The 18,277-nt window shown below is 37.1% G+C and overlaps 1 protein-coding gene across 4 annotated transcripts in view; it reads right to left on the bottom strand.

Annotated features, from left to right (window-relative positions):
* The window catches only part of OTOL1 (otolin 1), a 60,303-nt gene that overhangs the window by 7,126 nt on the left and 34,900 nt on the right, over positions 1-18,277 (bottom strand). For all 4 annotated transcript variants that reach the window (XM_060149209.1, XM_060149211.1, XM_060149212.1 and 1 more), the window contains 2 exons: positions 9,705-10,076; positions 6,511-6,600 (listed from right to left, as the gene is read on the bottom strand). In XM_060149209.1, the coding sequence (XP_060005192.1) occupies positions 6,511-6,600; positions 9,705-10,076 (462 nt within the window). The remainder of the gene's footprint in view (positions 1-6,510; positions 6,601-9,704; positions 10,077-18,277) is intronic.

Genomic DNA, 18,277 nt, shown 5'->3' with positions numbered 1-18,277 from the left:
AGACTTTAAAATAAAGACTATTAAAAGAGACAAAGAAGGACACTACATAATGATCAAGGGGTCAATCCAAGAAGAAGATATAACAAGAGTAAATATTTATGCACCCAACATAGGAGCACCTCTATACATAAGGCAAATGCTAACAGCCATAAAAGAGGAAATTGACAGTAACACAATAATAGTGGGGACTTTAACACTCCACTTATATCAATGGATAGATATCCAGACAGAAAATTAATAAGGTAACAAAAGCTTTAAATGACACATTAGACCAGGTAGACTTAGTTGATATTTATAGGATATTCCATCCAAAAGCAGCAGAATACACTTTATTCTCAAGTGTACGTGGAACATTCTCCAGGATAGATCACATCTTGGATCACAAATCAAGCCTCAGTAAATTTAAGAAAATTGAAATCATATTAAGCATCTTTTCTGACCACAAGGCTATGAGATTAGAAATCAATTACAGGGAAAAAAACAGTAAAAAAACACACAAACACTTGGGGGGAAAACAATATGCTACTAAACAACCAAGAGATCACCGAAGAAATCAAAGAGGAAATCAAAAAACACCAAGAGGGGGCTCCTGGTGGCACAGTGGTTAAGTATCCACCTGCCAATGTAGGGGACACAGGTTCAAGCCCTGGTCTGGGAAGATCTCACATGCCACAGAGCAACTAAGCCCGTGCACCACAATTACTGAGCCTGCACGCTACAGCCCACGAGCCACAACTACTGAGCCTGCGTGCCACAACAACTGAAGCCCATGCACCTAGAGCCACAACAAGAGGAGCCACCACAATGAGAAGCCAGTGCACTGCAATGAAGAGTAGCCCCTGCTTGCCACAACTAGAGAAAGCCTGCATGCAGCAGTGAAGACCCAACACAGCCAAAAATAAATAAATAAAAATTTAAAATACCTAGAAACAAATGACAATAAAAACACGATGAACCAAAACCTATGAGAGGCAGCAAAAGCAGTTCTAAGAGGGAAGTTTAAAGTAATTCAATCCTACCTCAAGAAACAAGAAAAATCTCAAATAAACAACCTAACCTTACACTTAAAGCAACTAGAGAAAGAAGAACCAAAAAAAAAAAGTTAGTAGAAAGAAATAAATGAAATAGAAACAAAGAAAACAACAGCAAAGATCAATGAAACTAAAAGATGGTTCTTTGAGAAGATAAACCAAATTGATAAAACTTTAGGCAGACTCATCAAGAAAAAAAGGGAGAGGACTCAAATCAATAAAATTAGAAATTGAAAAGGACGAGTTACAACTGACATTGCAGAAATACAAAGGATCATAAGAGATCCTTTGTAAGCAACTCTATGCCAATAAAATGGACAACTTGGAAGAAACGGACAAATTCTTAGAAAGGCATAACCTTCCAAGACTGAACCAGGAAGAAACAGAAAATATAAACAGACCAATCACAAGTAATGAAATTGAAACTGTGATTAAAAATCTTCCAACAAACAAAAGTCCAAGACCAGATGACTTCACAGGCGAATTCTATCAAATTTTAGAGAAGAGCTAACACCTATCCTTCTCAAACTCTTCCCAAAAATTGCAGAGGGAGGAACACTCCAAACTCATTCTATGAGGCCACCACCACCATGATATCAAAACTAGACAAAGATATCACACAAAAAAAGAAAATTACAGGCCAATATCACTGATGAACATAAACGCAAAAATCCTCAACAAAATACTAGCAAACCGAATCCAACAACACATTAAAAGGACCACATGCCATGATCAAGTAGGATTTACCCCAGGGATGCAAGGACTCTTAAATACATGCAAATCAATCAATGTGATACACCATATTAACAAATTGAAGGACAAAAACCATATGATCATCTCAAGAGATGTAGAAAGAGCTTTTGACAAAATTCAACACCCATTTAAGATAAAAAAAACTCTCCAGAATGTGGGCATAGAGGGAACTTACCTCAACACAATAAAGGCCATATATGAAAAACCCACATCAAGCATTATTCTCAATGGTGAAAAACTGAAAGCATTTCCTCTAAGATCAGGAACAAGACAAGGGTGCCCACTCTCGTCACTATTAGACAACATAGTTTTGGAAGTCCTAGCCACAGCAATCAGAGAAGGAAAATAAATAAAAGGAATCCAAATCGGAAAAGAAGAAGTAAAGCTGTCACTGTTTGCAGATGACATGATACTATCCATAGAGAATCCTAAAGATGTTACCAGAAAACTACTAGAGCTAATCAATGAATCTGGTAAAGTAGCAGGATACAAAATTAATGCACAGAAATCTCTGGCATTCCTATACACTAATGATGAAAAAACTGAAAGTGAAATCAAGAAAACACTCCCATTTACCATTGCAACAAAAAGAATAAAATATCTAGGAATAAACCTACCTAAGGAGGCAAAAGACCTGTACTCAGAAAACTATAAGATACTGATGAAAGAAATAAAAAAAGACACAAACAGATGGAGAGATATACCATGTTCTTGAATTGGAAGAATCAGTATTGTGAAAATGACTATAATACCCAAAGCAATCTACAGATTCAATGCAATCCCTATCAAATTACCAATGGCATTTTTCACAGAACTAGAACAAAAATTTTTTACAATTTGTATGGAAACACAAAAGACCCCAAAGCCAAAGCAATCTTGAGAAAGAAAAACGGGGCTGGAGGAATCAGGCTCCCTGTCTTCAGACTATACTACAAAGCTACAGTAATCAAGACAGTATGGTACTGGCACAAAAACAGAAATATAGATCAATGGAACAGGATAGAAAGCCCAAAGATAAACCCATGCACCTACAGTCACCTTATTTTTGATAAAGGAGGCAAGAATATACAGTGGAGAAAAGACAGTCTGTTCAATAAGTGGTGCTGGGAAAACTGGACAACTACATGTAAAAGAATGAAATTAGAACACTCCCTAACACCATACACAAAAATAAACTCAAAATGGATCAAATACCTAAATGTAAGGCCAGACACTATAAAACTCTTAGATGAAAACATAGGCAAAACATTCAATGACATAAATCACAGAAAGATCCTTTTTGACCCACCTCTTAGAGAAATGGAGATAAAAACAAAAATAAACAAATGGGAAGGACCTAATGAAACTTCAAAGCTTTTGCACAGCAAAGGAAACCATTAACAAGACCAAAAGACAACCCTCAGAATGGGAGAAAATATTTGCAAATGAAGCAACTGACAAAGGATTAACCTCCAAAATATACAAGCAACCCATGCAGCTCAATATGAAAAAAACAAACAACCCGATCCAAAAATGGGCAGAAGACCTAAACAGACATTTCTCCAAAGAAGACATACAGATTGCCAACAAACATATGAAAGGATGCTCAACATCAGTAATTATTAGAGAAATGCAAATCAAAACTACAATAAGGTATCACCTCACACCAGTCAGAATGGCCATCATCAAAAAATCTACAAATAATAAATGCTGGAGAGGATGTGGAGAAAAGGGAACCCTCTTGCACTGTTGATGGGAATGTAAATTGATAAAACCACTATGGAGAACAGTATGGAGGTTCCTTAAAAAACTAAAAATAGAACTGCCATATGACCCAGCAATCCCACTACTGGGCATATACTGAGAGAAACCATAATGCAAAAAGACACATGACATGCACCCCAATGTTCATTGCAGCACTATTTACAATAGGCAGGACATAGAAGCAACCTAAATGTCCATCAACAGAGGAATGGATAAAGAAGATGTGGTACATATATATAATGGAATATTACTCAGCCATAAAAAGGAATGAAACTGGGTCATTTGTAGAGACGTGGATGGACCTAGAGACTGTCATACAGAGTGAAGTAAGGCAGAAAGAGAAAAACAGATATCATATATTATCCTATATATGTGGATTCTTAAAAAATGGTATAGATTATCTTATTTGCGAAGCAGAAATAGAGACACAGACGTAGAGAACAAACGTATGGATACCAAAGGGGAAAAGGGTGTGGGTAGGATGAATTGTGAGATAGGGATTGACATATATACACTATTGATACTATATATAAAATAGATAACTAATGAGAACGTACTGTAAAGCACAGGGAACTCTACTCAATGCTCTGCGGTGACCTAAATGGGAAGGAAATCCAAAAATGAGGGCATATATGTATATGTATAGCTGATTCACTTTATAGCAACTATACCCCAATAAAAATTTTTCAAAGAAGAAACCAAAATAATTTTTTTTAGTTTCTTAGTCTCTTTTATTTTATTTTTAATTGAAGTATAGTTGATTTACAATGTTGTGTAAGAAACCAGAATATTATCAGTGTCCCAGAAGACTCTATTGTGTCCCCTTTTTGTCACAGCCTAACCTTTGAGAGTAACTACAGTTGACTTTTAGCATCATAGACTTTGGGGGGTTTGTACTAACCACTATATAATTGAAATTGAATACTATGTAATCTTTTGTGTCTGAATTCTTTTGCTCAACATTATATTTGTAAAATTGATTTATACTGTTGCATATAGTTGTTTGTTGGTTCTCATTACCATTGTATAAATATGCCAATATTTAATAATCTACTATAAAGAATTTATTAATTTTACAATAAAAGCACAATGGCTGTAAATAAATAAATAATACATAAATAAAAGTCATGAAAGGCAATTCAGCCAAATTTCATGACTAGCTAGATAAATCCCACCATAAGCTGCTCAACAGAGTTTTCTAAGTAGCTTGCTCCTCTTTATCATTCCATTTAAAATTTGGAAATTAGGGCTTCCCTGGTGGCGCAGTGGTTAAGAGTCCACCTGCTGATGCAGGAGACACGGGTTCGTGCCCAGGTCCGGGAAGATCCCACATGCCGCGGAGTGGCTAGGCCCGTGAGCCATGGCCGCTGGGCCTGCTCGTCCGGAGCCTGTGCTCCGCAACGGGAGAGGCCACAACAGTTAGAGGCCCGTGTACCGAAAAAAAAAAAAAAAAATTGGAAATTTACCCATAGGCCATCAGGAGAACATCTGTATACCTTTGAAGAGAAAGAACATAACTATGAATGGAAGTGAAGGAATAATTCTATTCCCAGTCCTTGTCAATATTCATATCCTGACCTTCACTGCAGTTATTCTGGTTCTCGAGTTCATTTAAAGAGTTTAACTGCTTATAATGAATTTACTAAATCAGATAATGATTGAGTAAAAAATACAGTCATTCTACTCATTTATTTTTTTAACTTTAAGTCTTAACTAAGAGTCCAAGTTAAGTGGAAGTAAAAAGAAAATACAGTTGTCACTTTATAGAGACTGGCTAAATGATTTTATACTTTTGATCCTTCATCAAAGCATATTCTTAAGAACCTCATTTTATAATACTTCCCTGTTCTTTTCTTCTACTTCCAGAAGTCTAACTTTCAAAATGTATGAATCACTGAGGAGGTTCATCACTCATCTTTATTTCACAGGGCTTTCTGCTAACATAATTCAGCCACAAAAGGATTAAATGCTTCCAAGAATGAAAATCGCATAACTGACAAGTGCAAAGTGGCTCTCTCTTACCTTAGCATCTTTTTTGAGTAATTACTTCACTGAATGTTCTACCAGAAATGAGTTAGGCGGTTCCTGAGCCAAGCAGAGGGTGATGTATAGATGATATTATGTCTTTTGACACGTGACACTAAGGCTAAAACATTTAACTTGATGGATATATAGTATTTCTACAGGCTGGTGGTATTCCCTGAGGAATTTCTAAATGTCCCAGTGAATCTATAACCTTCCCTCAATACCTTGAAGCACTTATAGAACCAGGGATTTCCCAGAGCAGAGCAGCCTCTTTGCTGATACATCTATGGAATTACAGAATTTCTGAGCTGGAAAAGATCTAGGAAAGCCCCCATAATGACAAATCTTCTTTAAACAGGGTACAAATAAATATCTAGTCTAGTCCTCTCAATTTCCAGATGAGGTAAAGTGACAGGTCCAAGGTCACTGCAAATAGCTTGACTTCTTCCATTTTAATTCAGTTCTCTTCCCACCGTTGACACTGCCCCTGATTTGAGAGTAAGCCAAAGGATATGTCATACTCTCCTTAGTAGGTAGGCTATCCATCTATATGGAATATTCTAGAGGATTGCCTGCTCTGATTAGTTTTATGTAGTATGAAATTAATTTGCATCATAAAGAAGAACTCAAACAGGAGTATATAGGAAAGGACCCTTCCCCAGAGTCTACGCCCTGTGGCTCCCAGTCACTGAGTCAGCCAGGTGGACTACAAGGAACAGAAAAGGTATGTGTGTGCGGGGGAGTATATTACCAGGCAAGTTTAAAATTTCTCAATTGGCTATTTATAAAGTTCATATTTTTATATCAAATATAACTCACAATATGCTTTACCAAGTTTTTACATTTTAAAAAATAGATCCACCTGCAAGAATCTGGTATTTACTTAACAAGCTGCTCTTCTTAAAAATGATGCAGAACATCTCTTGAGTTCTGACATGAAATGGATATAATTACCTACCCTTCTCTCCTTTCTGGCCTTTTGGACCTTGGGGTCCAGTGACTCCTGGTGGACCTAGGATCCCCATACCACCAGCTTCTCCCTTAAAACCTGGAAATGAGATTTAAAAACCATCAGGGTAGAAAAATTCTCTTTTGAAATTCATTATTTCCAAAAAAATCAGTCATTTTATTGAGGCCAATGACTGTCAGTATCCTAATGATAAAATCTGGGTGAGAATAAACTATTACAGAGTTCTAAGGACAATATTTTTGTCTGATTTGCAATTTTGCACTACCTGAATAGATAAATTGAGCCCATTAGTACTTGTCACTGAATTCATGGCAGTGATCAAATGATTCAGAGAAGCAGTACTATATCAAACAACAAGAAAAGATGATTATCTGACTCTTAACCTCATGTGGACCACACTTTCAAATTGGAAGTAAAACCACAATACCTAGCACTTTTGGTTTTCCCATTCCTTCACTTATATACTCATTCAGGAAAAATTGCTGAGCCCCCCTACACACCAAGCATCCTGATAGGTGTCAGGAATCAGCCATCAACATTCCAGCAGTCCCTTCCCTCATGGAGCTGAGAGTCCATGAAAGATAAACATGAACAAATAACCACACAAATAAATAGAAATGGCCACACTGTTGTTAGTTATGTAAAGAAAAGAGAAAGTTCCTATTGTAGATGGTGGTTTAAAAAAAAAACTCATTTATGGGATCAGAGGATACCTCCTGGAAAAAAATGTCATTAAGCTAAGACCCAATGAACAAATTAGAAATTTCTGAGACAAAGAAAAAAAAAAAAACATGGATGAGTATTTCAGGAAAAACAAGAGTAGAAAAGACCATGGTGTTTTTAAGAAACTGAAAGAAGAGCACCATGGGCGGAGCTAGCGATCAGGGTAAAAGAGGCTGAGGGGCAGGGGAGGGGCAGATGGTGCAGGACTCAGACCTCACTGGTGTCCTCACTCATCCCAGCAGCCCAGGTCCCTTCCACTTACCTGGGCCACACAGACACCCAAGCCTAGGACAGTTATCGTTCCTGCAACCCCAGCCCTGTTCAAGCTTGATTGGAATAATTTATGGCCAGGTTCTTTGAAAGTTAACCATATAAATAAGTACACTCAATTAAATTGTAATCTTTCATCTTAATTATTATAATTAAGTTGATGGGATGGAGAAAATTATTTTCAATCTGTTGAATTTCCTCTTTGAAAGAACGCTGTATTTGTTTAGATGAAAAGCTTTAATAAATTGCATGCAATGGAGGTTAAGGCTGAAGGCAAGCTTAAGAAGCCAAAGTGGTGGTTAAGCTCTTCTGTCTAAAAAAGAAGGAAGAGCAGAGAGGAAAGGAATGGAGAACAAAGAGCAGGGGAGGCAGAAGCAAGCAAAATGATCAATTACAGTTCACTGTGCAGTGACCCCCCTTCCTCACGACCCCCAAATGCCCAATGTGGTTATGAGGGAAATGCCCAGGGAGCACGCAGCAACTGCCTGCAAGGGCACAAGGGGCAGGCAGGCTGCCCCTTCCATCTAGGCAGGGTGTACATCTTGGTTAGTTTAGTGTAAATATCGGAAGGCTGGACCTAATGGAAGAGCTGGGGCTGGAGGGTGCACAAACCGAGTTTGACACCAGGTTCTATACTCACAGGTGCTATAACCTCTAGAATTACCTGAAACTCTCTGAAACGCAATTAAATTATGCACTGAAATGTAATAATATTTTAATCATTTTCTACAAAGATGAGAAACAACAAGTGCTTAACAGTTATTGGCACATAGTAGGTAGCTATTATATAACTGAATTAATGAGAGAAGCTGGAGATAAAATTTCAAATGGAATTTTACCTTTACGAGCTATTAGATAGAGCTGAGCTGTATACTTCAAAACACTTTCATTCAGAAACTCTGTAAAATTAGGCTCATAACTTTTAAAGTCTACATTTATTATTCACATTACAGTAGATAACACAAATGTGATGTATGTACTATGTGTGTTAATTAATGTATGTAATAAGCTGAGCTCTAAGAACAGTGCAGCTAAATCCACCACTGGGTAAGACAAAAGCCCTGATGCTATGACTTATAAGACAGTTTAGCAACCAGCTGTGTTTATATGACCCCCTCCCGCTCCCCGCTAGCAGCTTGCCAGACATGATACTAAGAGAAATCCTGGTAAATATAATTTTCTCAGTCTAATTAGATCTCCAGTAATGTTTTGGCAAGCCTGAAATCTTGGTTCCCCAGACCCCTGCCCAGCTTCTTTCCCATTCAATACCACCTCCACATAAACACTGATCACATTTCCCAAAAGCTTCCTGAAATGGGATGAAATAAATGAAAAGCTTAATGAGGATGCAGAATTCCTGATTTTATAACTTTAAATTCTTCAGGCAAGACACAACAAATATTTACATGTAATTCAGGGAAGAGTGGATTTGAAATTGACATTCTGATCTCACTTTTTCCTTGAATTCTCTGCTGTAGGACATGTGAAAGCTGAACTGTATTACAATAAAAGTGAGAGTATATTCATACTGTATACATGAAAGACATCTGAAATTTTGAAATATTTAACCATGACGTTCAATGGAGAAAACTGCTGGGCAAGGAGACTGTGTTGCCTCAGAATTTCAATGAGAAGTGAACTGAATCCTGCCTTTATTCTCCACCTCACAGGCATTCCATTTCTAATCCTAACTACAAGTAGAACTCCAAAACCCCATCAGTCAGTATACATTCTTACCAGACCACAGAATTTTCACTTACCCTATTTACATCAGCCATTAATGAAAAGATTGTGTAACTGGAAGGACTACACACCAGTGCTAGGGTTGGTAGGCCAGTCTCTGCTCTAACCAGCACCATCCAGTAGAACTTTCTGCAATTATGGAAATGCTCTATATCTGTGCTGCCCACTGGCCACACGTGGCTACTAAGCACTTCAAATGGGACCCGTGTGACTGAGGAATTGAATTTTTAATCTCATTTAATTTTAATATTAATAGCCATACATGGGACTCTGGCTACCCCACTGGGCAACAGAACCCATTGCATTTGTCACAGTGTTACACCTAGGCTTGTCCCATTCGCATGACAATGTAGAAACCCTTGGGGCAATTCCACCACCAAACCACCACCTCTCAACTCTAAGGATGTACAAGTGAGAAATATAGGGCCTCGTATATTTTCAAATACCTGGTTTTCCAGTCTCTCCAGGTTCTCCTTTTTGCCCTGGTCCAGATGAACAACAATCACAGCAATTCAAGAAGAAATCAGCCGTGTCAAGAGTGAGGTTTTCAGAGGGGAAGAGGGTGGCAGCACCAAAGACAGAATTGAAAGCTGAGGGGTCAGGGGTTGGTTCTGCCATTTCAGCTGCTTCTGTGAAGGGAGTTTCTTCTTCTTCTGGAGGTTGGCCACTGGATGGCTTTGGACCCTTTGGCATCTCTTTTCCCTCAGACTTCTTCGTGAATTTGGTATATGGTGTGGTCTTTACTATTGTGTCCACACCAGCAACAGCCAAGGTAATTAAAATGGCACAAAACCAAGAAAATATCCACATATTTGAGGCTGGAAGAAAGATATAATGGGAATATATACATATATTACAAACAAAAAGACAAAGTGATATAGATATATTCTTATATGAGAGGAATATATATACATATATGAACCATAAGAATGAACAGTATGCATAATACTAAATGATTTTTACACATTTCATATGTAAATGTATGCTTGATTCACAACGGAATATTTTATTTACTTAAAGTATTTATTGTAAGGAACATTTTGCTTCAATTCTCCTTTCTGGTTGTTTTCCCAGTGTTACATGTACTAAAATATTGTTCTCAATCGTTAAAATTATCTTGCCAAAAAGCAAACATGATCTATAATAAATACAACATGACTTAATAGCTCATATACCCTGTGGAAAACAAATATGAATAAAATCATGACTGACTTGACCCAGATTTATAGGAATCAAATACATCTGTATTAGAAGGAGATGAAAAATATTGAGCTGAATTGTTTATTTCAGCAAACTCAATTATTTCAAGAAAAAATACTGGTGAAAGAGTCCTTAAATCTACTCAGGATAATGGTCTTGTTATGAGAACAATCTTTTAGAATCTGTTATAATAAATAGAGAGAATAAAAAATCATAAATTTAAATATGTGTTATGTCTTCAGATTCTTCACATGCCATTTAACTCTCCAATTCTTTGCTTTATAATTTAAGGGTTTTTCTGCAAACTCACATTTATCTTTGTATTATTTTAATGGGCCAAATAGTGGTTATTCTTATTAAGGCTTCAAAGGGATATAAGGTTCCTGATGAAATGAAATTTTGAGAGTTCATAATATTCCATTCCCCAGAAACTCCCAGTAGTCCAGTGGCTGCTAACAGATAGCCAGGGTTAGAAATGCATGATTTCTGATTGGAAAAGGAAGGAGTGTTTAAGATAAACAGTAAGAGAGAAAAGAGAATGGAAATAAGGATAGTAACAACACCTACTATTTATAGAATCCCTACAAAGAGGAGGTGCCTTATATTCATCAATCCAATCTGTTCTCAAAACAGCTCTGCCAAGTAGACAACACTCTCACTCACCTTCACAAATGAGGAAAGAGACACCAGGTGGTTACATACCTTGTTCAAGATCACACAACCCACAAGTTATTAAGTCAGAACATAAATCCACGTCTGAATAATATCAAAGCCTCAACCATAGGACCTTCAAGATGGAAGGGAAGTAAGATGTGGAGATCAACTTCCTCCCCACAAATACATCAAAAATACATCTACATGTGGAACAACTCCTACAGAACACCTACTGAATGCTGGCAGAAGCCCTCAGACTTCCCAAAAGGCAAGAAAATCCCCACGTATCTGGCCGTGGGGCTGACAGGGTCTTGGTGCTCTGGCCAGGTGCCAAGCCTGTGCCTCTGAGGTGGGAGAGCCAAGTTGAGGACACTTTTCCACCAGAGACCTCCTGGCCCCACGTAATATCAATTGGTAAGAGCTCTCCCAGACCTCCATCTCAACACTAACACCCAGTTCCACTCAACGATCAGCAAGCTCAAGTGCTGGAAACCCCACACCAAACAACTAGCAACACAGGAACACAACCCCACCCATTAGCACAGAGGCTGCCTAAAATCATAATAAGCTCACAGACAGCCCAAAACACACAACTGGATGCAGTCCTGTCCACCAGAAAATTCCAGCCTCATCCACAAGAACACAGGCATTAGTCCCCTCCACCAGGAAGCCTACACAAATCACTGAACCAACCTTACCCACTGGGGCAGACACGAAAAACAATGGGAACTATGAACCTGCAGCCTACGAAAATGAGGCCCCAAATGCAGTAACTTAAGCAAAATGAGAAGACAGAGAAATACACAACAGATAAAGGAGCAAGGTAAAAACCCACTAGACCAAAAAAAATGATGAGGAAATATGCAGTCTACCTGAAAAAGAATTCAGAGTAATGATAGTAAAGATGATCCAAAATCTTAGAAATAGAATGGAGAGAATACAGGAAATGTTTAACAAGGACCTAGAAGAACTAAAGAGCAAACAAACAATTATGAGCAACAAAATAAATGAAATTAAAAATTCTCCAGAAGAAATCAATAGCAGAATAACTGAGGCAGAAGAACAGATAAGTGACCTGGAAAATAACATAGTGGAAATAACTACCACAGAGCAGAAAAAAGAATTGAGGACAGTCTCAGAGACCTCTGGGGCAACATTAAACTCACCAACATTCGAATTATAGGGGTCCCAGAGGAAGAAAAGGAAAAGAAAAGGACTGAGAAAATATTTGAAGAAATTATAGTTGAAAACTTCCCTAATATGGGAAAGGAAATAGTAAGTCAAGTCCAGGAAGTGCAGAGAGTCCCATACAGGATAAATCCAAGGAGAAACACACCAAGGCACATAGTAATCAAACTATCAAAAATTAAATACAAATAAAAACTATTAAAAGCAGCAAGGGAAAAGCAACAAATAACATACAAAGGAATCCCCAAAAAGTTAACAGCTGATCTTTCAGCAGAAACTCTGTAAGCCAGAAGTGAGTGGCAGGATATACTTACAGTGATGAAAGGGAAAACCTACAACAAAGATTACGCTACACAACAAGGATCTCATTCTGATTCGACAGAGAAATTAAAACCTTTACAAACAAGCAAAAGTTAAGAAAATTCATCACCACAAAACCAGCTTTACAACAAATGCTAAAGGAACTTCTGTAGGCAGGAAACACAAGAGAAGGAAAAGACCTACAATAACAAACACAAAAAAATTAAGAAAATGGTAATAGGAATATACATACCGATAATTACCTTAAATGTAAAAGGACTAAATGCTCCAACCAAAAAACAGAGACTGGCTGAATGGATACAAAAACAACATCCATATAAATGGTGTCTACAAGAGACCCATTTCAGACCCACTTCAGACACATACAGACTGAAAGTGAGGGGATGGAAAAAGATATTCCATGAAAATGGAAATCAAAAGAAAGCTGGAGTAGCAATACTCATACCAGACAAAATAGACTTTAAAATAAAGACTATTAGAAGAGACAAAGAAGGACACTACACAGTGATCAAGGGATCAATCCAAGAAGATAAAAAATTGTAAATATTTACGCACCCAACATAGGAGCACCTCAATACATAAGGCAAATGCTAACAGCCATAAAAGGGGAAATCGACAGTAACACAATAATAGTAGGGGACTTTAACACCTCACATACACCAATGGACAGAAAAGCCAAAATGCAAATAAATAAGGAAACAAAAGCTTTAAATGATACATTAAACAAGATGGACTTAATTGATATTTATAAGACATTCCATCCAAAAACAACAGAATACACTTTCTTCTCAAGTGTTCATGGAACATTCTCCAGGATAGACCACATCTTGGGTCACAAATCAAGCCTTGGTAAATTTAAGAAAGTTGAAATCATATCAAGTATCTTTTCTGACCACAACGCTATGAGACTAGTTATCAATTACAGGAAAAAACCTATAAAACATACAAACACATGGAGGCTAAAAAATACACTACTAAAAAACCAAGAGATCACTGAAGAAATCAAAGAGGAAATCAAAAAATACCAAGAAACAAATGACAGTGAAAACACAATGACCCAAAACCTATGCGATGCAGCAAAAGCAGTTCTAAGAGGGAAGTTTACAGCAATACAATCCTACCTCAAGAAACAAGAAACATCTCAAATAAACAACCTAACCTTACACCTAACAATTACAGAAAGAACAAAAAAACCCCAAAGTTAGCAGAAGGAAAGAAATCATGAAGAACAGATCAGAAATAAATGAAAAAGAAATGAAGGAAATGATAGCCAAGATCAATAAAACTAAAATCTGGTTCTTTGAGAAGATAAACAAATTTGATAAACCATTAGCCAGACTCATCAAGAAAAACAGGGAGAAGACTCATATCAACAGGATTAGAAATGAAAAAGGAGAAGTAACAACTGACACTGAAGAAATACAAAGGATCATGAGAGATTACTACAAGCAACTATATGCCAATAAAATGGACAACCTGGAAGAAATGGACAAATTCTTAAAAAACACAACCTTCCGAGACTGAACCAGTAAGAAATAGAAAATATAAACAGACTAATAACAAGCACTAAAATTTCAAATGTTATTAAAAATCTTCGAACAGACAAAAGCCCAGGACCACATGGCTTCACAGATGAATTCTGGCAAACATTTAGACAAGAGATAAAACCTATCCTTCTCAAACTCTTCCAAAATATAGCAGAGGGAGGAACACTCCCAAATTCCTTCTACGAGGCCACCATCACCTTGATACCAAAACCAGACAAGGATGTCACAAGGAAAGAAAACTACAGGCCAAACATAGATGCAAAAATCCTCAACAAAATACTAGCAAACAGAATCCAACAGCACATTAAAAGGATCATACAGCATGATCAAGTGTGGTTTATTCCAGGAATGCAAGGATTCTTCAACATACGCAAATCAATCAATGTGATAAACCATATTAACAAATTGAAGGAGAAAAACCATATGATCATCTCAATAGATGCAGAGAAAGCTTTTGACAAAATTCAACACCCATTTATGATAAAAACTCTCCTGAATGTAGGCATAGATGGAACTTGCTTCAACATAATAAAGGCCATATATGACAAACCCAAAGTCAACATCATTCTCAATGGTGAAAAACTGAAACCATTTCCACTAAGGTCAGGAACTAGACAAGGTTACCCACTCTCACCACTATTATTCAACTTAGTTTTGGAAGTTTTAGCCACAGAAATCAAGGAAGAGAAAGAAATAAAAGGAATCCAAATCGGAAAAGAAGAAGTAAAGCTGTCACTGTTTGCAGATGACATGATACTATACATAGAGAATCCTAAAGATGCTACCAGAAAACTACTAGAGCTAATCAATGAATTTGGTAAAGTAGCAGGATACAACATTAATGCACAGAAATCTCTCGCATTCCTATACACTAATGATGAAAAAACTGAAAGTGAAATCAAGAAAACACTCCCATTTACCATTGCAACAAGAAGAATAAAATATCTAGGAATAAACCTACCTAAGGAGACAAAAGACCTGTATGCAGAAAATTATAAGACACTGCTGAAAGAAATTAAAGATGATACAAACAGATGGAGAGACATACCATGTTCTTGGATTGGAAGGATCAACATTGTGAAAATGGCTATTCTACCCAAAGCAATCTACAGATTCAATGCAATCCCTATCAAACAACCTATGGCATTTTTCACAGAACAGGAACAAAAAATTTCACAATTTGTATGGAAACACAAAAGACTCCAAATAGCCAAAGCAATCTTGAGAAAGAAAAACGGAGCTGGAGGAATCAGGCTCCCTGACTTCAGACTATACTACAAAGCTACAGCAATCAAGACAGTATGGTATTGGCACAAAAATGGAAATATAGATCAATGGAACAGGATAGAAAGCCCAGAGATAAACCCATGCTCATATGGTCACCTTATCTTTGATAAAGGAGGCTAGAGTATACGATGGAGAAAAGACAGCCTCTTCAATAAGTGGTGTTGGGAAAACTGGATAGCTACATGTAAAAGAATGAAATAAAAACACTCCCTAACACCATACACAAAAATAAACTCAAAACGGATTAAAGACCTAAATGTAAGGCCAGACACTATAAAACTCTTAGAGGAAAACATAGGCAGAACACTCTATGACATATATCACAGTAAGATCCTTTCTGACCCACCTCCTAGATAAACGGAAATAAAAGCAAAAATAAACAAATGGGACCTAATGAAACTTAAAAGCTTTTATACAGCAAAGGAAGCCATAAACAAGACAAAAAAACAACCCTCAAAATGGGAGAAAATATGCGCAAACAAAGCAACTGACAAAGGATTAATCTCCAAAATATACAAGCAGCTCATGCAGCTCAATATCAAAAGAACAAACAACCCAATCCAAAAATGGGCAGAAGACCTAAATAGACATTTCTCCAAAGAAGATATACAGAATGCCAACAAACACATGAGAGGATGCTCAACATCATTAATCATTAGAGAAATGTAGATCAAAACTACAATGAGATATCACCTCACACCAGTCAGAATAGTCATCATCAAAAAATCTATAAGCAATAAATGCTGTAGAGGGTGCAGAGAAAAGGGAATCCCTTTGCACTGTTGGTGGGAATGTAAATTGATACAGCCACTATGGAGAACAGTATGGAGGTTCCTTAAAAAACCAAAAATAGAACTACCATATGACCCAGCAATCCCACTATTGGGCATATACCCTGAGAAAATCATAATTCAAAAAGAGTCATGTACCACAATGTTCATTGTAGCTCTATTTAAAATAGCCACGGCATGGAAGCAACCTGAGTGTCCATCGACAGAAGAATGGATAAAGAAGATGTGGCACATATATACAATGGAATATTACTCAGTCATAAAAAGAAATGAAATTGAGCAATTTGTAGTGAGGTGGATGGACCTAGAGTCTGTCATACAGAGTGAAGTAAGTGAGAAAGAGAAAAACAAATACTGTATGATAACACATATATATGGAATCTAAAAAAAAAGTGGTTCTGAAGAACCTAGGGGCAGGACAGGAATAAAGACACAGATGTAGAGAATGAACTTGAGGACCAGGGAAAGGGGAAGGGTAAGCTGGGACGAAGTGAGAGAGTGGCATGTACATATATACACTACCAAATGTAAAATAGCTAGCTAGTGGAAAGCTGCTGCATAGCACAGGGAGATCAGCTCAGTGTTTTGTGACCACCTAGAGGGGTGGGATAGGGAGGGTGGGAGGGAGACGCAAGAAGTGGGGGGGATATGGGGATATATGTATATGTATATGTATAGCTGATTCATTTTCTTACACAGCAGCAACTAACACAACAATGTAAAGCAATTATACTCCAATAAAGATGTCAAAAAATAAATAATTAAGAAGGAAAAAATTATAAAATAAACAGCCTCAACCCTTTCCCACAAATCATGTGACATTTATAAGGGTGAGATTAAAGAATAATAAATCCAAGTGTAGGATCAATGAAACAGCTATGGAGGAGACAGATATAAATCAAAGCAGATGAGAAGGGACAAAGGATGCTGCATTTCCAAAACACTATAAAGATCCAAAAGTGCTAATCTTCCTTCAAGCTGTCTTTGCTACCATATTCATCCATTCAACCAATATTAACTGAGTACTGACAGTATTACAAGCACTGAGTAATTATATGTGGTAACATACAGTAATACAGAATAAGCCATGGCCTGTGCCCTCTGGGAGTTGACAATCTAGTAGGAAAGATGAGAAACAACAAAAGCAAAGAGGAAAGTGTGAAGGGCAGATGATAATAATGCATCTCTCCAAATACAGATCCCACAGCCCCACTCCTCCCAGGTCTGCAACACTGAGCACATAAACAAGGTTACTGTGCATCGGTAAGCTAAATCCAGCCCCAGCCCAAACCAGACAACACAAATATTCAGTTTAGATATAAAATAATTCAACTTTCATTAGTTCATACAATTGTATTCAATGAAACATTCATTTGTTCAACAAACATTTACTTAAGCATCAAAGAAGTGTCAGGTCCTGTGCTGCGTCATACAATATAAAGACAAATAAATCGAGCCCCATCCCTAAGGATCTTGTCTGCAGTAAACATTCAAATATGGCAAATATCCAAAGTGCAAAATATGCAAAGTGAAATATTGGTAACTTTTAATTTTCTTACCACTTTGCTATAAAAATAATTTGAGCTTACAAAATGCTGAGTGTTAATGCTCTAAGGCATTGTTTATGTTCTCTTAAACAAAATGAGGTTATATGGGGAAAAAACAGGGTTTTTATTCCTTACTAAAACATATCTGTATTATTCTTTTAGGCACACAAAGTATTTTTGATCCCGAAAACATGGTGTGATAGCCCCTTGGTAAACCAGTCATGAGGTGGCAAATAAGAGATAGCTATTGGGATGGGGAAGGGAAAGGAACTAACACTGAGATCATGACAGACATTTTCTAAGCACTTTGTAATTATTATTACAATTACCTCACACATGAACCATGCAAGGTAAGATTTACTATGCCCACATAATGGATTATAAAACTGAGGCACGGAAAGGTTAAGTAGCCTGCCCCAGATCACAGTATTAGTAAGCAGTGGAGCTGGAATTAAAACCTAAATCCATTTGACTCCAAAGTCAG

This window comes from Lagenorhynchus albirostris, chromosome 5, assembly GCF_949774975.1.
Source record: "Lagenorhynchus albirostris chromosome 5, mLagAlb1.1, whole genome shotgun sequence".
In the NCBI taxonomy this organism is placed as follows: Eukaryota; Metazoa; Chordata; class Mammalia; order Artiodactyla; family Delphinidae; genus Lagenorhynchus; species Lagenorhynchus albirostris.
This window is presented reverse-complemented; position numbering and strand designations above follow the sequence as displayed.